The 27,366-nt window shown below is 40.1% G+C and overlaps 1 protein-coding gene across 1 annotated transcript in view; it reads right to left on the reverse strand.

The window, feature by feature from the left end:
• Nucleotides 1-17,169, reverse strand: part of syndig1 (synapse differentiation inducing 1) — a 47,456-nt gene extending 30,287 nt beyond the window's left edge. The window contains exons 1-2 of the mRNA XM_039690573.2: nucleotides 16,815-17,169; nucleotides 7,528-8,149 (exon numbers count right to left, since the gene is read on the reverse strand). Of these exons, the coding sequence (XP_039546507.2) occupies nucleotides 7,528-8,067 (540 nt within the window). The 5' untranslated portion in view covers nucleotides 8,068-8,149; nucleotides 16,815-17,169. The remainder of the gene's footprint in view (nucleotides 1-7,527; nucleotides 8,150-16,814) is intronic.
• Nucleotides 17,170-27,366: the final 10,197 nt, after the last annotated feature.

The following is a 27,366-nucleotide window of genomic DNA, read 5'->3' on the forward strand; positions in this document are numbered from 1 at the left end:
AGACGCATAATCGCTTTTCAGCGTGTTTATGAACGCCGTTGACTTAACGTTATTACTGCATATATATATGACTTACCTCAACCCCATCCTTAAACCTAACCGTCACTGGGGTTAATGGCATTTATGACTGTTCCCTTACCATCCTAGGAAAAAAAATGTAGATCTACATTTTGCTTCGTTTAACGCGGACATTTGACAGCGTGTACAGACACGCGGAATCACTCGGACGTTAATGGCGTAGACATACACGCATACATGCGGATACACGCGGATAGCTCAAAATACGTAGAGATAACACGCCACTTGACTCAAAAGTGGCGTGTATGTTTACGCAAAAGTCATGATGTCATGTTGGTGGATGGATGTTTCCTTTTTCACCTTATTGACTACACACAAGGGCATAAACAGCTTGCACAACCTGGTTCTCTTGTGACCAATTTGCACCCAAATGCCCTCTGCATATGTTAACAGATACGGGGCAGAGTGAAGTCTCAAGGAAGTGGAGACTATACACTAGCCAAACTATATTGGACTCGCATTGGATTTACATGAAGATGCTACACTGACCTTAAAAAACATTGACACACCAAGGCTCAAAAAACATGCACCTGGTGTTTTCATTCGTTCTTTGCAGAGTCTTGTATGTTCTGAGCACTTCGTGTTTTCCCGCATCGTAGTTTTGATCGTCTGCCTGTTGTCCTGGATTTCCCTGTTTGCCTTTGTTTTCTGTCCTGGTGTATATTGTCTGGATTATCTGCATTGTCAGCCCATTCTCACCCCCAAGGCGTCACTTAACTGACGCCTTGGGAAGCATTTGGACATGCTTCAATATCTGACGCTTTAGGCGCCCTTTAGCGTCAGTAAGATGACGCCCTAGGATCGCGTGTACCCTACCCCCACCCCACACCTAAACCTAACCGCGTCCTCTAACAGACGCTTTCCTTTAGGATCGCGTCATGTAAGTGACGCTAAAGGGCGCCTAAAACGTAAAATATTGAAGCATGGTCAAAGGTGACGCCTTGGGGTGAGAATGCGTTGGCATTGTATCTGACCAATTTGCCTGTTTCATGGATTACGAGTCTGGAATTTCCCAATAAAAGCTGCGTCTGGATCCTCAACCTGTCTGTCAGAGCAGTTTGTTTCAGATTACAGTGTGTATGATGTGATGTTTGCCCAAGAGGCTATTTGTTGCATGACAACTTTTAAAGCTGTCATTTTATGCAATCGGTCAAATGTTTTTTCTTCACACATAAGCAAAGCAAAATTAAATTACTCTATTACAGTAATGGGGGGGGGGGGGGGGGGGGGGATTGGCTATTTCAAATTAATTTTGGTGTGAAATAGGTCATTTTTGTGAGATTCTGACATAAAAAGGTTAGAATCTTTAGTAACACTTTACTTAAAGGGGTGTTCACTGTTCACAAGACTGACATGACACCTTCAGAACCATGACATGACATATGTCTTGAATATGAAGTAAGGTTTATGCATGTTTATGACAACTGTCATTAAGTGTCTTTCACTCAAAAACGACATTTTGAAAGCAAATATGACATTGTTTAAGATGTCTATGTTGTGACACCTTGACATAAACCAATACATCATAACCCGTCAGTGTCTTTGTCATGACAACTTGACATAAAAAGTTAAACTGTCATGTGGTTGGCTTTAACATTGGCTGTCATGAAGCCATTATAACTGTGTCATGAATATTTTTCGTGACCTCAACTACAGTGGTACTCATTGAATTTGTCAATAAAATGTTATATTGGCTTCATGACAGCCAATGTCAAAACCAACCACCTGACAGTTTAATGTAATATTAACCAATAAAGCTAGGTGGTTTCTTAAGTTTGATAATTAATCTGCTATGTCATGTTTATGACAGGTTGTGTTGTCTCGGTAATGTCAAGTTGTCATGACAAAGACACTGACAGGTTATGATGTATTAGTTTATGTCAAGTTGTCATAACAAATGTCATATTTGCATTAAAAATGTCATAACTGAGCGAAAGACACAAAGAGAGCTAATGACAGTTGTCACAACCATGCATAATACCATCATATTCATAACATATGTCATGTCATGATAATGAAGGTGTCATGTTAGTCTTATGCACACCCCTTCAAGGAAAGTGTTACCGGATTTTTGTATGTATGTATGTATATTTGTGGAACATAAAGCATGTCCCTTAATCATCAGAAGTGTATTTATACCATAATATCCATTAATTTATTCATATAGGGACAAATCATGCTCTATTATGATAGTATTTGCCAATAGTGCAACTGTAGATCATAATATGAGGCAGAGTGTTGAAATTAAATGACAAATGGAATTTAATATTCATTTGATTGCATCACATGGGTACACCATATTTCTAATTATGCAAAGAATGTAGAATAAACAGTTGCCAAGTTCCAGTCCAGCCTCATCGACAAACTTCAGTACACATCTTGCAAGATCTCATTTGCTCAAATTTGGCAAGTTGCTCCCGTAACCTGGCGCATCTTCTTCCAAACAGCGTGTCGTATGAAGCAACGCGTGCGAGGACGCAATGGTGCAACAGATTGAGAAGTGTGTCTGCATGATAGGAATGTCAAGTGTTCCATTAATTTGATTCCAATTCGAATTTCAAAAAGGCCAGAGCATATTCTAAAGGCTGCGATTATGAAAGGCATGATAGAGTTATCTCTGCAGGTAAGAAAGCAGCAGATATAAATCCCTTCTCCTCAAAATGCACTCGTGAAAGCAAAAAGGGAAAGTGTTACATGAGTCATCGTAGTGGCTGTGCAAGCTGTCCTGTGCTGTATGATGTGATGTTTTTTTCAGAACAATGCAATCAGATTTTCATTTCCCACATTTCATCTGATTAATCTCTCCATAAATTAGATTTTTGATTAACCGATTATGGAATACCCAAAAGAGATAGATTGTCTTTAACCTTCAAACAGCTCTTTTTCATACAATGACTGTTCAGATTTTAATGAAAATTAAAATTCTGCCAGATGCAGATCATTATTTTCGTGTTATGATCAATGAATGGCCTTTATTAAAGGTGACCTACACTCACCTAAAGGATTATTAGGAACACCTGTTCAATTTCTCATTAATGCAATTATCTAACCCAGTGGTTCCCAGCCTTTTTTTTGTCTGTGACCCCCTTTTTCCCAAGAAAATATTTTAAGGCCAACCTTCACATTTAATGATATTATCGCTCTTGTAAGCTTGCAGCAAGGATAACAAAATACGTTTTTTTTTTCAAACAAACGGTATGTTTATGCACAAATAATAGCCTATATAATTGAAAATACAATGACTAAAACATCAATAGGCCCTTTGTAATTTAACAACGTAAGCCTAGGAGAAGCCTATTAATTGGCCCTATTTGAAATGCAAAAATAAAAATATTCACACTGGTGTTTAGGTTAAAAAAAGAATATCTGCTATTAAATGGCTGTTGTCTGGAGCCTCAATACTTGCATGTTATCTGTGATGCTTTATCAATGTGAGGCTTTATTTTTACGCTTTTGGCGCAATAGCGAGCGATAATAAACTTGCATTTATTAACAGAATAATGTGTCTTTCGGAAAGAACAGTCTAGCCGGAACTACTTCTCTCTGTGTACGTCTATGACGAGTCACGCAGTTACTGTAGTACTCCGCAGCGGCAGCGATCCGAACCAGTGTAAAATAGTCCCAATGTAAACACTTATTATAGGTGTACCATAGTGGTTCAGGATAAGACAAAAACACGGATTGGAAAATGGATTCATGATAAACTCACTCATTATATAGATTTTGTACATTTTGAACAGAAAAAAGTTAAGGACTTTTATTTAATTGCTCATTGCTCAAACCTTCAAAATATGCCGCGACCCCCCACAGAGCTCGCTGAGGCCCCGCTGTTGGGAACCGATGATCTAACCAACCAATCACATGGCAGTTGCTTCAATGCATTTAGGGGTGTGGTCCTGGTTAAGACAATCTCCTGAACTCCAAACTGAATGTCAGAATGGGAAAGAAAGGTGATTTAAGCACTTTTGAGCGTGGCATGGTTGTTGGTGTCTGAGTATTTCCCAATCTGCTCAGTTACTGGGATTTTCACACACGACCATTTCTAGGGTTTACAAAGAATGGTGTGAAAAGGGAAAAAACATCCATTATGCGGCAGTCCTGTGGGCGAAAATGCCTTGTTGACGCTAGAGGTCAGAGGAGAATGGGCCGACTGATTCAAGCTGATAGAAGAGCAACTTTGACTGAAATAACCACTCGTTACAACCGAGGTATGCAGCAAAACATTTATGCATTTGTATCTGCAGTTTAAATGCATTTATGTCGCCTCTGAGCTGCATTAAACACTCTAAATGCATCTAAATGCCACTTCAGATGCAGCTTGAGTTTTCTCTGCATTGCAAAGATGGATTTCATTGATACTGATTTCATTTGACTGTAATCATAAACAGTGTCCGGTGTCCTGGATTTATTGATGAAACGTAAAAATTTGATATCATAAATTATTCATTTAATTAGGTAAGGAAAAATCGCCCATATAAAAGATAAAAATGCTGATAATCAATTTAAACTTATTGGAAAATGTAATTTCTGTCACTGCTGAGAACTAACCTCTGCACAGAATATGAAAAATATCAAAAACTTTAAGAGTCAGCAGTAGTCCACGCCAGTCCTTGAGGCACCAGAGCAATAACACACTCAGCAAAATACCATCTAATCATAGTTATCGACAAAACCCCAGAAAAAAAATGTATACAATTTTTTTTTTTTTTGTCAATATCACACACACCTTCTCTTACCATAACCGTACATTTCACTGTCTCAGACATGATGACAACACACTACTCAAGTTCAACCAGGCTTCAGTTCCTTGGGCAAGAACTATTTCAATGAGGAATACTGTGTTCGTCTCTGGAAGAAAACCTAGAGAAAAAATAACAGTGCTCTCTGATATAGCAAATAACTCCCTTTGGAGTGGCTTTGCGCTTTGTAACTTTGCACCCGCTTAAGTGTTAAATAAAACACAGCATTTTCATTTTTAATACGTCGACGTGCACGATAGGCTTTTTTGAAGTTCACGTAATTGGCGACAAAGTGAACTTGATGAGACACAGTCCACAACACATCTGCATGTGTGGCTGTGCTCTGCAGTGGCCACTCGTGCATGGCTCTGTGAAGCTGCTCATCGGCCTCAGAACAGGTGCTGTGAACAGGCGGCAGCACCAGGTCCTGGCTGTCCAGACCAGCTCTCTACACCCTTCTGATCAGCCACTCTCCCTCAGTCATCTGGCAAGAGCTACACACACATGCTCTTGCAAAGATCGGCAGCACTATATCACAGGATGGTGTTAAATAAGGGCCAAAAACAGAGCTCCTTCCTTATAGCATTTGACAAAAGTATGATTCACAAGGGATTAGAAACCAAATATTTGTGTGATGCGGAAATTATTTGAACCGACTAAAAAACGTTTAGCAAAAAGTTAAACCAAGTGAGCTGCCTACGTAGGCAAGTATTGGTTTGTGTGTAAAGGTGCGCATGCAAAAAAGGGACGTGTCATTAAATTATGTAATCGCAACACTTCTGGCAATGCAATTTTTCTGAAGAAATATTTCAAATTGTTATTACATAAAATTGCATTATAAGAAGTGTTGGGGAAAGTTACTTTTAATAGTAATAGATTACCACATTGCTTTAGTTATTCCCTAAAAATGTAACTAATTGCATTAGTTCTCACCTGGGCTGGACTTGCTTGTTTTTTTATACATAATAAAAAGGAATATATATAGTAAAATATCACAATAGTAATAGTAATAATTATAATATTTGTTTGTATAATCACAGATGTTTTGGTCACATTTTGCAGACCTCCTAACAAGCACTAGCCTGGCTGCGCCCTCCTACGCACTTCCGCTCAATTTCATTTTACTTACGTCTGGGATCGCTCCATATCCTTAGGTTTCCAGAAATCAATTTTTTGTAGGACCGATCAGTGAATAGAGGGAGTGGCTGAGAAAGATGACGTTGATGTAAGCGCGTCAGTTTGAGTTCAGTAATGGCAGCGGAGAAAGACGTGAGAAAAGCTATTCGGTCCGTTGTTGGAAAAGAAACTGCCGAATATACAGAATTTAAAGCCGGATTGTTATCGTCTCACCTCTTGTCGCACAACTGAGGACCAAGAGAAGGAGGCAGAAAGTTTGGAAGTTTGTGCTGGGCAGCTCGTGCACGATGACCGTGACATTTTGGACGGACGGTTTAGCCTGGTGTTCGCGGTGTTCGGAAGCCCCGAGTCCTGGCTGCTAAACTATGGTTGAAGATCCGCTCAGGAGTCATGTCAGTCGCTCAGATTCCCAACTGTAAATTTACTGATTCTTGTGATGAATAGAACATTTTGAGCCCCTTTGTGTACTCGTGCAGGAGGTTGGTGTGTCAGTTTTACATGTTGTAAATCATACAAATTGGTTGTGATTTTTTAAAAATAATTGTCATAAATAAAAATGTGAAAAACCATACTTTGAAGATATTTGATTTTCAGTTTTAGATGACAATGGTTGATTTGTTTTACTAAAAAACAACTAAATGCCACATAAAAATGTACAAACACATACTTTGAAGACCATAATTAAGGTAATTAAGAAACAATAAGACGTAATATGAAAAATTGTTGTTTATTACACATCTGCAGATAGAGACAAGACTGATCATTCACTGTAGCTACAGCATTTGCGGCAGATCAGAAAACGACCACAGCGGCGTATTTGTAATGATTAGACAGCTTCCACCGTTAAATGAATATATCACTGTCCTTCGTGTCAAATATACATTTCGAATTAATAATTGTTCCTAGATTAACAAAACCTGCGGCGCTCGTTGACTGAAATCCTATTGTAAACATAATCCTCTGATCATTCGGACTTGTTGTTTCCAGCCATTTCGGCAAGTGACATACATCACTCACGACATCCCGTTAGCGATTGGCTATGGCAGATCGTGAGTGACTTTGGGCAGATCCAATAGATTTGAACTTTAATAGTGAACCCGCCTACAAGGAAGGAAACGTTTCTCAATCGAGTGGTTCCAGACTCTATGTGGAAATGAAATGAACTAGAGTCTGATTGAACCAGGCTAAACAAGCACAGCAAACATAGAGCTTTTATTTTGAATCGCATTTCACAATGATTGTAAAATAATAAAAATAATTATAATTATATATATATTTTTTTTTTTATTGAGTGCCTTCTTGTCTCGTTTGGTTTTAAGTTTGTATTGCAGTTTTATATCTGTGTCTCTTGTATTCCTTGTAAAGCACTTTGGTCAACTTCGGTTGTGTTTTAAATGTGCTCTATAAATAAATGATTGATTGATTGATTGATTATAAAAATCCATTTCCCCCCAAATCGTGCACCCCTACCATTGACTTTCATTGTAAGAAAGGCAGTCAATACAGGTTTGGAATGACATGAGAGTGAGTTAGTAACCTATATTTAAAGGTGTAATAGTATGCGATCTCTCACCTCGAGTTCTTGAAACTCATCATCGTCATCGTCTACATCATAGGACAGTGTCTGAATCTTGGCGTCTTCCATAGAGAGATCCAGAAGCCTGCTTTCAGAGAACAGAATCCCGTCTTTAGTGACGGCTGTGGCAGACGAGGCAGGGGTCATGTCCTCAATGAAGGTGGTCTCACAGCAGTCCCCTCCCTCTCCCCATGCTCTCAACACGCTCTCTGGGTAGAGAATGAGGTTGGGCCTGTAGTAAGGGTCTATAGCCTGGGGAAGGGTGCTGGGGTTGAGCAACTGTGGGGGTCCTCTACCATCCGGTGTCCCATTTTTGTCCTTGGACACCATATGGCCCTGGTACTGTGGAGCAGAATAGACCGACACCAGTCCTTCCTTAGTCTCAACCATTAGGTTGTGGGTATTGATCAAACCATTACGTTTGCAGCATTCATGTCCCAAGTCAGCGCTCCCTGCTAATGGGTTCTTCCCTTGATTAAGATGGTCTTTCTCATCTGCCACTCCTGCTTCTAGTCGTGTTCGGAGCCCTTTGTCCATGCTGGTCTGTTGGTGTGGAGGAAGGCTTGCCTCATAAATGGCTTTGTGGAGGCATGAGGTTCAAGAGTCACTCCCCTTCTTCCTGCAAGAATACACATCACCGATGGTTATAAAAACTGTGATGGAAGAATTTGAGGTCACACACATCAACTAATGTCAGTGAAAGGAAAATACTGGTGAAGTGATGTTTCTCACAAACCTGCCAAGAGCACGTCCGGATCACCCCAGAATCAAGAGAATTGAGTCTAATTCTATCATGACAACTCTCTGAAGATGTTTATGGATATGAGAATGTTAATGTATTTGGTCTATAAAACACAGATACGCTGCCGTGAGCATGTAAATCATACCGCTGCTGCACAAATAGCTTACAGCAGCGATTCCCAAACTGTGGTCCGCGGGACCACTAGTGGTCCGTGAGGGTACTGCAGGTGGTCCGTGAAAAGGCAAAATAAAATATAAAATATTTTACCAATAAATTCCCATTAAAAGAGAAAAAGAATATGTAGGCCTAAATTTATATAAAATGTAAATTAAATTGTCAAGCTATTGTGTGATTACTAAAATAGGCTAGTGGCGCTCGGCCGTGACGTTCAAGCTCCGTGTCGTCAGAACCACAACGCCGGATCGGTGGATAGCAACAGGATAGGTGAGCATTTATTTAGTTGTTTGTTTTTAATATTGGTCTATATTAGACAGGGAAAGATCTGGAGGGTGACAAAGGAGGATATTACGTTCATATCGGGCTGGCAAATAGACTCCAATGGCTTTTCCTTTTGACAACTTTATTTTCAACCTGGAATAACGTTAGGCCTACTGTGTTTTCTTTTAAATGTATAACGTTATAGGGCAGAGGCAAGAGTCTACTTTTTGAGGACTTGTAGAACTCTTAAGATTAACATTAATAATCCCTTAAAATCGCTAAAGGTTTTGAAATGCTGACTATATCCAAGTGTTATTATTGCTGTATAGATTTCATACTCCATTGCTATGGAAATAAGCCTGTTGTTCAAATGAACCTGATTATAATATGTAATAAAAAATATAATATGTAATATCATAATATGTGTATTTATTTTTTATATTGATTATAAATAGTGGTCCTCACACACAAAAAGTTTGAAAAAACCCTGGCTTAAAGTATATAAAATAACTCCTGGAAGATATATACAGGTGGAGCTGGGAAAGGTGGAGGGCTTCAGAAGAAACTAGTAAAAAATAGTCAGCTATCTCTGAATGTTGAGCAGCAAGCTTATTGGCTGCAGATGCAAAAGGAACCAATTTAGCTTGTGCCATGTAGTAAACAATGTAAATGTCATCCGTTTGCGTTAAGGACCTATCAGCCTGCACCATCTTGAGTTCCATGCCAGAATTTGGTATTTATACAAGGCAATTAGTTTAGCCATTTTTTTCATGTGCTTCCCCAATTTTCATAATTAAATTTTAAATTCTGTACCATAAAAAAATATTTCTAAAGACTATCATATGTTTAAGAAATAATAATAATAATTCATAAATTTTAAAAAAGTACAACAACAACAACAACAATCTAATAAGAATCCACACTGACAATTAATATCTGGGATTACAAAAAGTATTCAGTATATAAAACACAGTGCATGTCTAGAATGATAATGTGGGTAAAAATGAGCTAAACTATTATTTATTTATTTTTTTTAAAATTTAAAGGTCCTAAAATCAATCAGTCAATTTGAATCTGACAAAAAAATATTCAAATTAATATAAAACTGTATAACTCTGAATTGAAATTGAATTTAATATTTTTATAGTGAATATTTAAGACCAAGATTAATGTAATATTTTAATATTTTTTTCAGACAACTATAGACCATGCATCTAGACAAATGTCTGAGGTTCTCAGACTGTCAGAGATTAGTATAGGCTTCATACCAACTTAGTTTGTTTTTTCTTCTGAACTCTAAAAGACCATTGTATTGTTGTTTCTCAATCATGCGTTTGTTGGTTGCTCTAAAATGCATGTCTAGGCCATCAATTTGCAGAGCTCTGCGCCCCCGTGTTATCTAAAACCCTACAGCCAGGTTGCCGAATACACAAAGTTTCTTTTCTGCTAAGTTCAGCAGTGTGCCGAATAACAGCGGTGTCCGTTGCTGGGGGCACTAATGGGTGTGCAGCATCTTAATCTGATTTCGAGTCTACTGCCATTAGCAGAGAAAAATCCATCACACCATCAGCAGTGTCCTGTAAACATTTAGATGCTTCGTTTCTACACTTTGCAGTGATACTTTAAAGTGTACCTGATCTCAGCACTTTGGCCATCAGATTTTACACTGTTTTAGATACGCTAAACAACACTGGATACCCTCCAATGAAACATACATAAGTTTAACAGGGCTAGTGTGAAAACATCAATACCACATTAAAGACTCCAGGAATGAAACATTAAACACTAGCGATAGACCGGTATTTCGGCCAGGCCATGTAATGTGTTTATATTCCCAAATTCTACTGACAGCTTTGTCAATTGATAATAAATATTTTTTGTTTCTGTTGAGGATTGAGTAAATGTTGCGTAAGATAAGCTTTCTTTTCAGTTCAGCAAGTTTGTGTACGACTCATTTGCTGTAATATTTATATTTGCTATAACTATTTGCAATAAATATAGAATTGAAAACAACAGTCGTTACACGTTTGATATACTGTCTGAAAATAAATAATGAGACATGGAAAGACAACTCGTCGTTACGTTTTTTTTTGTTGTTTTTTTTTAACAAACAGAACATGAGATTTTGACACGATTTCTCATTTTCTGTTTGTGGTTTACAAATCGGTTCACTGCTTCGATATTTCATCCACACATGTGGGTGGCGCTGAAACGCCCCTTTCATCTGATTGGTCAAATGCTCTATCTTCAGTACAGCCTTAAACCGTCAGTTCACCAAAAAAATGACACCCTCATGTTGTTCCAAAACTGTAAGACTTTCAATGATCTTCGGAGCACAAATGAAAATCTTTCTGATTAAATCTGAGACCTCTCTGTCCCTCCATTGACAATCTACACAACTACCGCTTTCAAGCCCCAGAAAGGTAGTGAAGACATCATTAAAGTAATCCACGCGACTCCAGTGGTTTAACCTTAGCTTTGAAGCAACGTTTGAGTGCTTTGTTGGTGCGAAAATGCGAAAGTTTATTTTTTTAAAAATTAACAAAATATGTGGGTTGTGTTGACGAGAGAGCAGATGTTGTTGCACGTTGGGAATTAATATTTTTGGTGGGGTTTTCGCCCAAACAAAGCACACATGTCACTTGGATAACATGGATAACACTGGAGTCATATGGATTACTTTAATTATGTCTTTACTAACTTTCTGAGGCTTGAAAGTGGTAGCTGACACTGTTTAGAAAAAGGGTCAGAAAACTCACAGATTTCATCAAAAAGATATTGACTTGTGTTTCAAAGATGAACAAATGTCTTACGGGTTTGGAACAACATGAGGGTGAATAATTGTGGGTGAACCAACCCTTTAATACTGTCAGGCACATAATTAGTGCTGCTGCCTCTAATGTACTAACACAGAGTTTGGGGTATTAATATCAATATTAAAGAGCAACGTACGATTTTTGTACATTAAAGGTGATGCTTTGCATTAGCACTAATTAATGTGCCCAGCAATATTTCTGCTTCAAATGTCATGTGTAGTTAACAGTAAATGGTGGTTAAACTGTTAAACTGGCGCTGTTGTACGAATAAAAGCACAGGGCCATGATTATTTAGTACAGCATCATTCACAATGCTTGTGCGGTGTGCTTGATTATTATTAGCATGAAAAGTACGCCCACTAAATCCATTTTTCTATAATGGAACACTTGGTTTTCTACGTAAATTCACTTAGTGCTTTCAAAATTAACGTGCGTTCAATAAACTTTTTGAGTTTAACGTCTTAATAATATTTACAGCAATTGACGATTTTAAGATTTAAAGCAATCCGTTTCTAACCCGTCATCTTTTTGCTAATGCTACAAAATAAGATCACGCTCTTATTCATGCATTCTTATTGTCATGAAATACCAAACGCAGCATGAGTTTATTTACAGGGTAGTCAGACAGGCAATGGTCACAGACAGCAGACACAGCATAGGAGACAAGGCAATAATCAGGATCCGATAACCAGGCGGGATAACAGAGGCAGGCGGCAGATGAGACGGAATCCAGGAAACAGGGAAGGGGTCAATGGGCAGGCAAGAGACAATCGAGGAACAGGTTCAACAAGGGTCGAAGACACAGACAGGAACAAACTAGACTTTGATAACTGGCTAGGATAAAGATAACAGACTAGATAACAATGAAACAAGATCAGACTAGGAAACACTCGAATTCAACACAACAGTGACATTCAGTCATTCAAGACTTCGTAATGGATGATGGAGACAGTGAGGTATAAATGTGTGTAGATCTGCGTGTGCAACTCGATGCAGGTGTGAGAGTGATCAATGGAAACTTGTTTGTAATCAGTTCAGGGTGTGTGCGTAAGCAGTCCAAGGAAAGGCAGTGCAAAAGTGGAGCGCCCTCTCCAGGGTACTCGAGGGTAATCAAGCCGATCACATTTGAGGAGCGGCTTCCAGGCGCTTCAAAGACGATCCAAGCCGGGGATAGAGTGAAGGCTATCCTGGGGGTGGGACGGAGGCCCAGGCTCTTGCAAGGGAACGGGACCAGGATATAGCCACGGCGGGCCTGGGCCACAGAGCGTGGGCAGACCTGACTGGGCAGGTGGCCAGGGCGGAGCAGGATGCTGTAGCCCAAGACTGGTTGCCCACTGAAGCTAAGCAGGGCTGAGCCTGGTTAGTACCTGGATGGGAAACCTCCTGACAAAACCAGGTTGCTGCTGGAAGAGGGGCCAGCAGGGGGTGCTCACCCTGTGGTCTGTGTGGGTCCTATAGTGACCAGGACACTATACTGTCAAAGAGCACAGTCCTTCAGATGAGACGTTAAACCAAGGTCCTGACTCTCTGTGGTCATTAAAAATCCCAGGATGTCTTTCGAAAGAGTAGGGGTGTAACCCCGGCACCCTGGCCAAATTTTCCCCTCAGGCTTCCCTGGATCTGAAGACCTCTTGGGCAGCCATGGCAGAGAAGACCCCTCAAGAGACCATGGCAGCATGACCTTATTGGTCGTTTTGTGGAGGAAAAATACTTGGGGGAACCTACGGAACATAGGCTGGAACAGGAACCGGTTAAGGAACTAACATTGGCTCAGGAACTGACAATGGTTCAGGAACTACATGTTCAGAGGACAAGCGACGACCAGTCTCTTGTGCAGCGGGCAGGACCAGAAGTGCCGGCTCGACAGGACTTGTGTGAAGAGTAGGCTCATCAGAACTGGCGTGAGGTGCAGGTTCTTTGAGGCAGACGTGAATCTCAGGCTTGTCTAGGTAGACATGAAGCTCTGGTTCGTCTAGACTGATGTGAAGCTCAGGTTTGTCAGGGCTGACATGGAGCGCAGGCTAGGCAGGGTTGACGTGGAGTGCACCTTTATGGACTTCCGTGTTGAGATCAGTGGAGGATCAGCCATGCTGGAAACCAATCCTGGGCAGCAATAGACCGATCTGATGGCAGCTTTAATGGTAGGTGTGACATGAAGATTCTACAGCTCGTCAAGCGTGACATGAAAAGACCATGGTTTGATGAATAATGAGGACTCGCAGGGCTCCTTGTCCACCTGACCCACAGTAAAAGCTGAACCACTCAGTTGCAGGGCGATGTCAATATACTGCTCTAAAGTGCTGTGAAGATCAGGGTCGGGCGTCAATGACCGGAGCGGTTCAGATAACCCTCCGAGGAAAAAATCATTAAACAGTTGGTGCTAATTAACATGAAATGTGTCCTCGAACATACCACTCAATCGAATGATCTCCCTGATGGAGTCGGATGATCTCAGCTTCCGTATCTGTGTTCGGTAGGGGTGTAACGGTACACAAAAATCACGGTTCGGTACGTACCTCGGTTTTAAAGTCACGGTTCGGTACGTTTTCGATACAGCAATAAGAAAGAAATGCCAGAGAAATTTCCTATTTGTTTAAAGAAAAAATATTTTTAAATAAGTGAGCTTTCCTAGATCTTGAAACTTTCAGGTTTATAAATGGGGGTCATCTTTGAAGGGTGAACAAATAATGTTTTGGTCATCACATTAAAAATAACATTTAAATATATTTATTTATATAATATTTGAATTTTGAAGTGCTGGTAAAAGATGTGTGAAGTACTTAAAAGCATTTCACCATTCCAGCCAAACTGGTTCCAGTTAGTGTTACTATATTAAATCCATGGTGAATGTTGCTGGTCTGTGGACGTAAAGTACTAGTTCATTCACGGCACAATGTTTCTCCTGGTTTCCATGACAGCGCTGTTTGATCTAATAGAGATCTGCGGTTAATAACGGAGAAATGTGAATGCATCTCACTAGATCTCGCCGAATTCAAATGTTTTCTTTACCGGATCTCTTAGCGCTGTGTAGTAACAGTGTCGCTTGGTCGAGATCGGCTCGCGCTGCAAAGATGTTGCTGGTCCGAACTGATAAACGATCCGTGAAGCACATTTATAGCGCAGTTTCGTTCTGCATTCATTACGCTTGCCATTTGATGTTGCGCAACGTTGTGTTGGCCGCGTCAGCACGAATTTTGCCGGCAGGAAAAATGGTCCAAGCAATCGTTCGGTTTGTATGCGTACCGAACCGGAAGCTTCGAACCGAAACGGTTCAATACGAATACATGTACCGTTACACCCCTAGTGTTCGGCATCACTGCGTGAGCTCGTCTGTCCGGATCACCTCCAAGTCGGCTGATACCAGAGGATTGCGAGACCTCACTTCTGTCGAGCTTGGTGTAGAATCAGGATCGATTCAGGGGTGACAACTGTGGAGACGGGTTCAGTCTGTGATGGTTCCGGAGTAGAAACATGAAGACTGCGAACCATCTTCTTGGCCAACCTCTCCAACGACGAGGTGAGTTGATCTAGTTGATCCTAGTGTACAGCTATCAGATCCTCATTGGCTGACTGGGAGGCATACAAGGCTGACATGCTACTGGATCTGGTTATGGTGAAGACGTCTGTCATAAAACACCAGACTCAGGTAGATCCAACGCAGTGTGAGTTTATTTACAGGGTAGTCAGACAGGCAGTGGTCACAGACAAGAGACAAATCACAATTATTAAGCATGACACAAAAGAAAACAGCATGCAGTGTGGTACTGGCGTGCATCTGTGAATCTCTTGTCTGTGTAATACACACTACACGTGCAGAAAGCCGCTTCAGACAGCACTTGAATGGACAAAAACACACAAAATAATGGTAAAATGCCCGTTTTGTGGAGTATCCTTGATTGCAGAGTCTCAAATGAGTTAAATTAAGTCTCAAATGAATGTAGAGTTGTGAAAAATGGGATGCGTGTCGGATGTGTGTCATGTGCGGCAGGTCTGAAAGTGATAGCAGCTTAATAAACCTGCTGCTGTTTGTCATTAAGGATAATAAAAAAAAATAAAAAAGAGAAAATCACTCACAACTCTTGACTGAATAACATTTGTAGCTTTAATAAAGATAAATCTATATTTAATTCATAATTTATGCAATGAAGACTGTTAAGTGTTTGAAAACTTAATTCAATTACTGTCATATAGCCTACCTGTTAGACCTACCTGACCGACCTTGAAGCTGTTTACAAGTTACATGGGTTAAAAACAATGATAACAATATATATATATATATATATATATATATATATATATATATATATTGTGCATTTTGACAGGGCAAGTGAAAATCTTAACTGGCCTGACTGGGCCAATTGAGCCCTGATATATAGGCTATTGAAGGTCACAGATAAATGTGACATTTATAATGGGTTTATGTAAAGATTTTTTTTTTAAAGTTGTTGTATTTTTTAAAGTCTAATAAATGTTCAAATTGATAGCTTTTAAGTAATACTGTAATGATGAATGGCTAAAATTGAGGGGGGGGGGAAACAATTTCAGAGACTGAAGCGATATCGGTGACATGGGCTTCTTTCATAAAAAGATGCTTTTAAACAAATATTTAAAATATAGAATACTGTATTTTTGTTGTTTCTACATTATTTGGAGATTAAATGTGAAATTATGAAAACTTTGATGTTTCGTCGCGGTTAATTACAGAAAATTGTGTGATTAGCCTACTTATTTTTTTAATCGACAGCATTCACTAGGCTACGTTTTCAATCCAGTTTGTTTGAATTTGAACTCTTATTCTTTCTATAACACTTAACGTTACAGTAATTCAATTTTTTTCATAACCAACAAAATCATGTTATAAGACCAAAACATGAATCTAAAGAATATGCATATTTTCGAAAAGGGTCTACATTCAAAGCAAACAAAAACAGCTCCGGGATCCGTTGAAGTCAGACCAATCCGACTGAGACACAAAACAATGATGATGACTTGTAAATGTCACATAACCAACATAATAACTGACCACATAAATCCAAGTTTAATTATTTAATGATCCTCCACTATCATTATGATATTGGCTAGCAGATATCTCTGCAACAGTCATTAATCAATCAACCTGCGCATCAAGTGATCTCTGGGTAAAAATGCACCAGTGCAAGAATGAAGACAAACAACAGACTTGAGAAAGGTTTCTGTTGCCAGGCTTCCGAAAGCCTGTGATTCACTGATGTCATCTTGGTGCAATCGTTCATTTGCTGTACAAGTTCGTGATCTGACTGGTAACTTACCTTCCAAGGTGAGCTGGTGTAGCAGTCAGTAAATGTTCATCTGAACGACGAATAATCTCTGGTGAAATGCTCGTGTCATATATCCTTTCACAATGTAATTTTTTTGGAGCAGAGTGATAAATAAAAGTCCAACGTGTCCAGTTTTGTCCCCGCTTCGAGAAGTCATCTATCAAGACTGTGAGGAGGATGGAGAAATCACCAGTAAAAACCTTTCATGCGGACTCGATGTCGATTATACTGCATCTTGCCAGCCGTTTTAATACGACTGCGGTAAGACTAGTAAAAAGGAGAAACGACACGTTGAGACTGTTGATTTTCCTACACTCTGTGCACTTGTTTTCCCCTCATCTGCAGTCTTTATATAGATGAGCTCGAGTTCCCCTGGGTCCTAAAGATCGCACTGACAGGAATCAGTGCTGAAATATCATTTGTTTTCATCATAGCCTATTTCTTTGTTTGATTCAAATTTTAAGAGATTTTAACATTTATATTATATGGTTAGCCTATATAACAAACATAGTGACAGCTAAAGTGTGTTGTTATGGCCAGCAGCTGAGTGATAATGCAGCAAGTCTAAACTTTTGGTAACACTGTATTTTAGTGCCCATGTTACATATGTAGTAATAACAGTAACAGTAAATTTTGCACAATCACATGCAAATAACCCTCAACCAAACCTTAATCCTAACCTATCCCTATTGTGAGTACATGTATAATTATTACTACTCAGTATTTGAAATGTGTAATTACACTGTAACATGACACCTTTTATTAAAGTCCCCCTGAAATCAAAATGGGAGTTTTTTGGCTTTTAGTATGAACATGTTTGTCTCATTGTTACCTATAAACTAGTGAGCTCCAAAACAATGACAAAATTTACATTTATAAAAGCATTCAAATCAATATGGAGGAATGGCTTTGATGACATCACTCTGCACCTCAGTTTCTTATCATATTTTCTGTCCAATCAAATGCTCTATGGAATCTGAAGCCCCTCCCTATACAAATAGACGACAAAGCTGCGGCTAAATTCTGACAATTTTGTTACAAATTTATTATTTCTGCATGGGGAATGGCACATATTGCACTATATAGGGGATAGGGAATGGACGCATACCACAAAAAGTATCGGACAGATTTAAATTCTTCCCAGGATGCTGTATCCCAGACAGGATGCAGCAATATGATTAGGAAGAAACTGCTCTGGCCAAGCTGTGATACAATGAAATGCTATTGGCTATTTTTTTTTTTTTTTAAGGGAGGAGCTGTTCCACATGTCCCACCCTGTCTTCCTGTTTCATTGGAAATTACAGCTCATTCTAAATATAACGTCTTTATACACCACACTGAAAACATAGTTATGTATATTATATTGCATTTCTGTCTAAATATGTCAAAACCATTGCTGATTTTCTCTTTAAAACTGCAGTGAACCAAAGACTCAAAAATATGGTTTGAAATCTCTGCTGTTTCTGACATAACCAACTACCTTATAACCAATCACGTCACAAGCTTTAGCATATCATTAACTGCTGTGAAGCAGGGGAGTCTCAAGAGAAGCCATATGGTACATACTACATACATTTTTCTGTTGATATGAAAAATCGGGTAGGGGAGAGCGGGGCACAACCTAACGCATTTTGGTTTTGGCTCAATTAATTAAAAAATAATTAGGTTAGATTAATATTTTTTTTTTACACAAGCAACATACACATCTCTGCTACAAATAAGCATTTAAAGTTTTTTCTAGGACCACTTGTTGCACTGAAAGTGACAGAAGTGCAAATGTTACAACTTACCCCATATGAGGGGTTAATTGTAACAGACAGAGGGGTTAGTTGTAACACTTGTGTGTAACACACATAATTCAGTACTATTTTATTTGTATAGTTTGATATGTTTGATATTTGTGCATCTGTATAGACAGATATCCATTCATCCATCCCTCATCCAATCATCCTTCTATTATGGATCAATATCATGGATAGAGACATAGAAATGGGCTGCATACTGTAGTTTTGCAATAAATTATAAATTATTAATAAATAATAAATAAAATTAATTAATAAATAATAAATTAATAAATAAAATATAAATATAAATATTGTGATTGCAATAAAATTAGATTTGTGTGTGGCAGCTGCATATACAATTATTATTATTAATAATAATAACAGTAATAATAATACAAATGAGCTTAAAATAAAAATGTAAAGGGTTTATTGCATTAATAACAGGCCATATCTTTAATAAATAAACAAGTTTTGATTCATAGTACACTAAATTTTAAACATTTTAAATTCCAACATTGTTTATGAAAGTCTAACAAAGTTACAGTAAATGCATAGCTACTCAAACCTGAAAAGTTGTGTGGCTCCGTTTTCATTTGATTATCATTGTAACACTCTGTTACAACTAACCCCGCTGTGTATTACATTTTTAAGCCTAGCTAACAGTCGCTAGGAATTGCTGACAATTTTTTAAAACGGTGCTATGTTTGAGCCAACAAGACAGCGATTAAGGCAATATAAAGTTAGATTTGGAAATGTATACTCAGAAACCGAAAAAAAACCTATGATGAAAAAAAATTACTTTCACGGTGTCAAAACACTCTTTGTCCAGTATCTTCACGAAATATAATCAAAACTTTCCGCAAATTCGCGGGAGACCGTCTTCAGGCAGCAAAAGAAAAATAGCGGAAAGACAACCTGCTTGATCCTTGCGAACAATGTAAACGGTCCGTGTTACATTTAACCTACATTTACGCTCCCCACATTTAGCAATATAGCAAGAGGCTATATATTACGATGTTATTATAAATTATATGCCTTTCTCCACTGATATTCTGAGTTTTTGAAAGCATTTCTGATGATTTTTAGAAGGCGGCTGCCTGACTCTGAGATGGCGAACGGGAATATAGCTAGTTTGTGTATCATAGCAACACATTATTAGTGGTTTGAGAAGATAGTCAATCAAAAGGCTAATTCATATTAATTACCATTATGTGTCACAGTGTCTGGTTGTGTTTCCCTTCTGGGTTGTCACAAGAGGTCCTCGTTATCACGGTGTTTCACATTTGACTTCACTTCCCAGCATTCTGTCTGTCACTGTTACATCAGTTCATTGCAGTCAGCTGTTCCCCGTAATCATTGTTCCCAGCTGTTCATTGTTAGTCTTGTTAGATCTGTTGCTGTGTTCCAATTCGCTTACTACGCCCTAAAAGTATGTACTCTTTTTGTGAGGAAAAAGTACATACTTTTGAGTGTGTAGCAAAAGAGTAGGCAAGCTTTGGGACGTACTATCACGTCATCTTTGCGTGCTGCGTGCATCCTGTCACCGTAAACTGCCCTGTCAATCATCTCGTCACAGTTAAAATCCTCCATTCTATCTAATTTTATTTCCTACCGTTTCGGAGAGCACATCCATCTGCCAGTTGTGGGTCTTTCATGCTCTCCTCGTGTTTGCAATTTGAATATAATGATGCATTTAAAACGTAATAGCTAAACGTGTCTTTACAAAAGTTCTCAATGCTGCTGCAAATGCAATATAATGTGGACAACATTTAATAAATTAATTTTCGTCAGGTTAGATACTGAACTCGCGTGTCCTCCGTATCGACTACGTGTCTGTAGTTTTTTAACACTTTTCACTCGTGTTTGTAGTTCTAACCGAATCCTCGTCCAATGCGCAATGGTTTGTGGGCAATATCAGCCGTTAGAGTGTGCATCGATCTACACTTCGGATTCTGACCGGAAAAAGTAGACCATCCGGGTATCTTTGAAACACTCATTTCAACATACTACGGTTTGGGACGTACTAATTCTATTTTCGAATACTATTTAGGACGGATAGTATGCAAATTGGGACGCAGGGTGTGTGTATATATTCCCTGTCTGTGACAGTATGTGTAGAGTTAAGTGCCTCTAACTTAACTAATAACACGGAGAGAGGTTTTCCACAAGTGCTTTCATAGCATGACTTTATTGAAGTCCCTTTTTCCCAGCCCCTTTTCAACCTCACTTCCTCTCCTCTAAAACCCCTTAACACCACATCCCCCTTTCTAAGATCAGTTGTACTGATATAACACTCAAGATTAAACTAACACCTCTATACAGTACAGACTATATCCAAACGTTAACTGTCTCTTATGAACAATAAACATATGAACGTTAACTGAATATCTGAACTAAGAAGGTGGGGTAGACTGCCCAATCCTTCTACTGAGTGTGGGGGTTTATTCTGCCCCGTAGAAATCACTCAGTCTCACCCTGGGTACCTGCTATATAACCACAAAGTCCTTCAGGTACCCCGGAGGACGTCTTTCTCTTGCAGGGTAGCGTGCTGGAGGCTCAGGACTGCATGGCTGAACTGGGTCCTGCTCTGTATGATCTGGCCCAACTGGCTGACCAGAAAGTTGTTCTGGCTCTGGTAGGATGGTCTGCGCTGCTGGCGCCACTGGCGTAGAGACGAGGTGGTTTCGGTTGCGGCGCAGATTCCCTCTGGGAGTGTCAATGACATATGACCTTGGTGCTTCCGCCTGTCTTATCACTGTCCCCTTTTCCTTTGTGTCCTTTACCCAGACATGGTCGCCTGGTGTCAGTCTTTTGAGATGTTGAGATCTGTGTCTTTTGTTGAAGTTCCAGCTCAATCTCTGTCTCTTCTTCTGTTCCTCCTCTTTAAGTTTAGTTATGTCAGTCCAGCCCGGGTTGAGAGATGACAGAGTGACTGGAACCGTTGTTCTGATCTGCCGGCCCATTAACAGCTGTGCTGGGCTGTACCCGTTGGCGAGTGGTGTGGCTCTGTAAGCCATGAGTGCCAGATACGGGTCTTTCCCTTTCTGGAGGAGGCCCTTAACTGTCCGTACGGCACGCTCTGCCTCTCCATTGCTCTGCGCATATCTGGGGCTGGACGTTGTGTGTGTGAACCCCCACTGTGTTGCAAACTGAGTGAAGCATTCAGATGAGAACTGGGGTCCATTATCTGTCATGACCTCGGACGGTATGCCATGCCTGGCAAAGATAGACTTGCAATGTTCCACTACTGCTAATGAGGTTGTTGATGTGAGTTTAGCTACCTCAATGAAACGGGAAAAGTAGTCTACCACCAATAGATACTGGTTCTCGTTCCACTGAAACAAGTCAGCACCCACTTTTTCCCATGGTCTATCAGGGAATTCTGTAGGCAGCAATGGCTCTTTGGGGTTGATTCTTTCTTTTGCACATGTGTCGCAGCCTTCAACCACTTTCTGAAGCTCTGTACACAGACTCGGCCACCAGACAGATTGTTTGGCTCTTTCACGGCACTTTACAATACCTTGGTGTCCTGTGTGCAGTTTCTGAAGGATGTCAGTCTGTAGCAGCTTTGGAATAACTATCCTACATCCTTTCAGTAATAAGCCGTTCTCCACTGATAGCTCTTCCTCGACATGTGCGTACGGTAGGTAAGCTCTGTCTATTGTGGATCTGTCTGGCCAGCCCTTAGCACAGTAAATCTTCACTTGGCTCAGTATTTCATCCTGTTCTTGGTGTTCCCTTATTTCTTGTAGCCTCTTTTCTAGAGCTGGGAGGTTTGAGATGATCATGTTTACATACAGGTTGATTTCCTCCTCCTGCTCCGGCTGCCCTCTGTCTCTCAACGGCGACCTTGACAGCACATCTGCCGTGGCCAACTTCTTGCCGGCCACATGGGAGATGGAGAAGCTGAAAGTCATCAGTCTCATTCTGAGTCTCTGAATGCGTGGCGGGAGCTCATCCAGGCTCTTGGAGCCTAGTAACGGAACCAGAGGCTTGTGGTCCGTTTCGACGTGGAACTTGATGCCCACCAGGAAGTCTGAGAAGCGCTCGCACGCCCATGTGATTGCTAGAGCCTCTTTCTCAATCTGTGCGTACCGTTTTTCAGTGTCTGTGAGTGCTCGAGAGCTATATGCGACTGGCTTTAGGTGGCCATCCTCCTGTCTCTGGAGTAACACAGCTCCAAGTCCAAATGATGATGCGTCAGCTGAGACAACCGTATCCGCTTTTGTGTTGTAGAGCGCAAGCCCTGGTGGCATGCTCAGCTCCTCTTTAATGCTGTTGAACGCTCTTTGTTGTTCATGCCCCCACTGAAACACGTTTTGCTTCTTTAACAGGTCCCGGAGTGGCTGTGTCTTTTCTGCCAGATGGGGTAAGTACTTTCCCAGGTGATTCACCATTCCGAGGAATCATCTCACTCCACTTGCATCCTCAGGCTCCTCCATGTCTGTCACTGCCCTCACTTTGTTTGGATCTGCTCTCACGCCGGCTGCATCAATGATTTGTCCGAGAAATTTAATACGGTCTTTTGAGAACTCACATTTCTCGCCTCTCAGCGTGACTCCTGCCTCCTGCAGCCTCCTCAGCACTGCAAGCAGATGTGTGTCGTGCTGGGCCTGTGTGTCTCCGTACACGAGCACATCGTCCATTTGGCATAAGACACCATTGAGTCCGTCCAGTATCTGGGACATCCTCTTCTGATAATGTTCAGGTGCAGAGGATATGCCGAAGCAGAGACGGTTAAAGCAAAACCTCCCAAAGGGAGTGAGGAATGTTGTGAGGAGGGCGGACTCCTTGGCAAGGGGAATTTGCCAAAAGCCTGAGTTTGCATCAATTTTTGAGAAAACTTTGGCACCTTCGAGCTGTCCAAGTGTGTGTTCAACTGACGGGAGCATGTGTCTCTCCCTCTTGACTGACTCATTCAATTTGGTCAGATCCACGCAGATGCGCACCTCGTCTTTGCCTGGTTTTGGTACAGTGACCATTCCGGCGCACCAGTCTGTGGGTTGTTCCACCCTTGAGATCACCCCCATCTCTTTCATACGTATGAGTTCTTTTTTTACTTTAGACATGAGAGGCAGCGGAATTCGTTGTGGGGTCGATATGGAGAATGGTTTGGCGTCTGCTTTAAGCTCTATTTTATATTCCCCCTCCATCTTGCCTAGCCCATGGAACAGTGCAGGAAACTGCTCCTTGACTCTCTCAAATGAATCCAGTGCCACTATGTCTACTCTAGCCACTAGCCCTAATGCCTGGATAGCTGGACGTCCCAGTAGGCTAAACTTCAGACCCGGAACTACATACACTTCCTGTGTGGTACTTTTACTGTCCGTTCCTAAGGTAGCTGTGAACTTCCCCTTCACCGTGATAGGCGTCAGACCTGGACCATGCAGCACTCTTTTTGCTCTCTCTAGCTTTGGAAACTGCCCATTCTGAAATACCTCTTCTGCTAGCACTGTTACATCCGCCCCTGTATCAATTTTGAATACAGCTGTGTGCTCATTTACTTTAAGGTCTATTAGCCAGGGTTCACCATCTGAACTAACTGTGCCTAAGAAAGCTATTTCCTCCTCATCTGAAACTGCGGTATTAATTTCGCGGAGAGCCCCTGACCTGCACACTTTGGCATAGTGACCCTTTTTCAGACACTGGTTACATGCTACTTCTCTAGCTGGGCATTGGTTTTTGCTGTGTGCTGGCGTTCTACCACACCACATGCACCGTGTCAAGTTACCTGGCTGTGTCTGATAACTGCTTTTATCATTTGTTCTACCCTGCATTTTCTGCTGTCTTCCTTTGCCTTTGTCAAACTTATGTTTTGTTTGAATGCTATCCACGTCTGTGGTCTCTACCTTGAAGTTACTCTTCAACAGGTCCTGTTGTTTTTTCACATTTTCACTCTGACGCGCACGCGTCACCGCTCTCTCCAACGTTAGCTCCGAGTCCAGCTGCAATTGCTCCGACAGTTTTTTATCACGCAAGCCTACCACAAGTCTGTCACGGACCATTTCGTCGTGCAACTGTCCATAGCCGCAGTGCTCTGACAAGCAGTGGAGTGCGGTGATAAAACTGTCTACTGTCTCCCCTTGTTCCTGCTGTCTCTGGTTGAATTTTGCTCGCTCAAAAATAACATTTCTCCTCACCACAAAATGTCCCTCTAGCTTCTCTTTGACAGTGTTGTACACGCTTGCTTCCTCCTCCGTCATACGAAGTGAAATCACGATATCTTCCGCCTCGTCTCCCATAGTATAAATTAAAGTGTTCACCTGGTTTTCATCCGGCTGTAGCTCTAGACCCGATGCAATCCGGAATCTCTCAAACCGTCGAATCCACTTGGGCCACTCTTCTGGCTTTGTGAAATCAAACTTGGGTGGTGGGGGAATCTGAAATCGCTCCATTTTCTTTCCTTCTTGTCTGCCGCGAACGTGAAATACGGTCGCGTTAGCTTTGCAAGCTAGCTAAACCTCAGACTTACTAACCGACTCAATATTTTCGTGAGTTCTCTCCAGTTAATTCGGCAAAACCTCATCACTTGTTTACTCGACTTGGAAACTGAAGTCTTCTGACACCATGTAGAGTTAAGTGCCTCTAACTTAACTAATAACACGGAGAGAGGTTTTCCACAAGTGCTCTCATAGCATGACTTTATTGAAGTCCCTTTTTCCCAGCCCCTTTTCAACCTCACTTCCTCTCCTCTAAAACCCCTTAACACCACAGTATGTGTTCGGAGTCGTTATTTTGTGTCACACCACTTCAGGTCTGTGTTTGTTCCTAGTTCCTGCTTTGTTTATTTGTTTTGACGGCTTCTTTTGGATTGACCCTGCATGTTTGACTACGAGTTTGGATTGCCCTTATACTAAATATTATAAAACTATAATAAAACTTTTATAATAATTATAATAAAACTACTGCTCTTAGATTATCTGCCTCCCGTGTGGTTTACATGACATTATGTGTCTGACGTTGTGGAGAGTGATACATATATGCATTACCATGTGTGAATGAACATTATTTTGAAAAATATCATATACCCATTAAAGAAATAATCAGTTCCGGTATCATTAAAATTGCAACAAAAAGTATTGGTATCTTATTGAATTTTAAAGTTTGGTATCACAGATCTCGGATTGAAAGGTATGTTGACCAATCAGAAGCCATGGGACAGGAAATTAAAAAAAAAAAATCCATGGCACACTGAGATCAAATTATGTGCAAATCAATAAATAAAAGGAATAAAAATAAAAGGTTATTGGGATAATGTAATACAAAATATAGGGATAAGATAATATTAAATCATATGAAGTTGGAAAAAATCTCTTTATAACAAAATATTTATTTTCCCTTTAAATTTGTCCAGTTATTTTGCTTTTGTCGAGTTGTGCACCTTAATCCTAAAAGGTTAAGACAAATGAAAATATACAAAGTAATAGTTTAATGCTTTATGAGCATTAATAACTACATTTATGACATTAAGATCTAATGTTGTTTAAACACGTGAGATACAAACCATTGATGTCTAGTTTTAGTGTTTTTTTTTTTTTTTTTTTTTTTTTTTTTTTTTAGGAGTAGAGAATGACAATATACAGTAAATGTACTCCTGATTTCATATACTGGTTTTCTAATAGTGAAGCCCTCCTCATATGCCTTTGAAAAAAAATATGCATTTTTTTATATATATATATATATAAAGCATAAATGAACTAATAAAAGGCCATATAGGTTATCTTTGCAAAGTTTAGTCTATGTTATCATGTAAAATCAGATACTAATTGACATGAAATAGATTGCTGCAAAACAGAACTGATCTTAGCAATAGAAATAGATTATTTTTCTGATTGCTTGTGCAAAAGTCTCTGCACTGATGCTGGATGTTAGGGGTTGCTCATAATCTTTTTCTAAATATTTTGTAGGGGCAATACAATAGTAATAATAATTTAGAAAATTTGTTTAAAGCAAATATTTAAAACCTTACTAAATTTTATATCAATACAGAGCTGTGGCTCCAAACTGTGTAGCAGAAATTTTAGCACAATATTAAGAAAGATAGGTTTCAACACTTGAGTCTCTGTCAGTTAATAAAACTGAACTGAAAATGGACCACTGCAGGTTTGGCGTTGTTTTGGCTAACTGCAACATTGCCATCTAGTGTTTAAAAATTAGAAGACAAATTAATCAATCAATCTAGGATAAGATAAATAACAGCAGAACCCACACTTGTTCCTTGACAGTTTATCAGCATCCCACCTCCACCCCATCTCCTCTCTTTTAGTTCCATCTACTCTTACTACAGGGGGAGTACTCTGGGTTCGGGCAGAATTACAGCTTACAGCTTCACCTTGGTCAGTTGTGGCTCTGCTTGCACAATGGACTTCTGGTCTTCTGGACTTCAGCATAATGCACCATGTTACAAAGCTTGAATCATTTCAAATTGGTTTCTTGAACATGACAATGAGTTGACTGTACTAAAATGGCCCCCACAGTCACCAGATCTCAACCCAATAGAGCATCTTTGGGATGTGGTGAAATGGGAGCTTCATGCACTGGATGTGCATCCCACAAATCTCCATCAACTGCAAGATGCTATCCTATCAATATGGGCCAACATTTCTAAAGAATGCTTTCAGCGCCTTGTTGAATCAATGCCACATAGATTTAAAGCATAATGGTGTTCCTAATAATCCTTTAAGTGAGTGTATTGTGACATGATATATTGTTACACCTCTACTCACTGGTCTGTCGAAAGTGAAACCAGAGTCCTTTTT

This window comes from Pimephales promelas, chromosome 11, assembly GCF_988280905.1.
Source record: "Pimephales promelas chromosome 11, fPimPro1.hap1.1, whole genome shotgun sequence".
Lineage (NCBI taxonomy): Eukaryota > Metazoa > Chordata > Actinopteri > Cypriniformes > Leuciscidae > Pimephales > Pimephales promelas.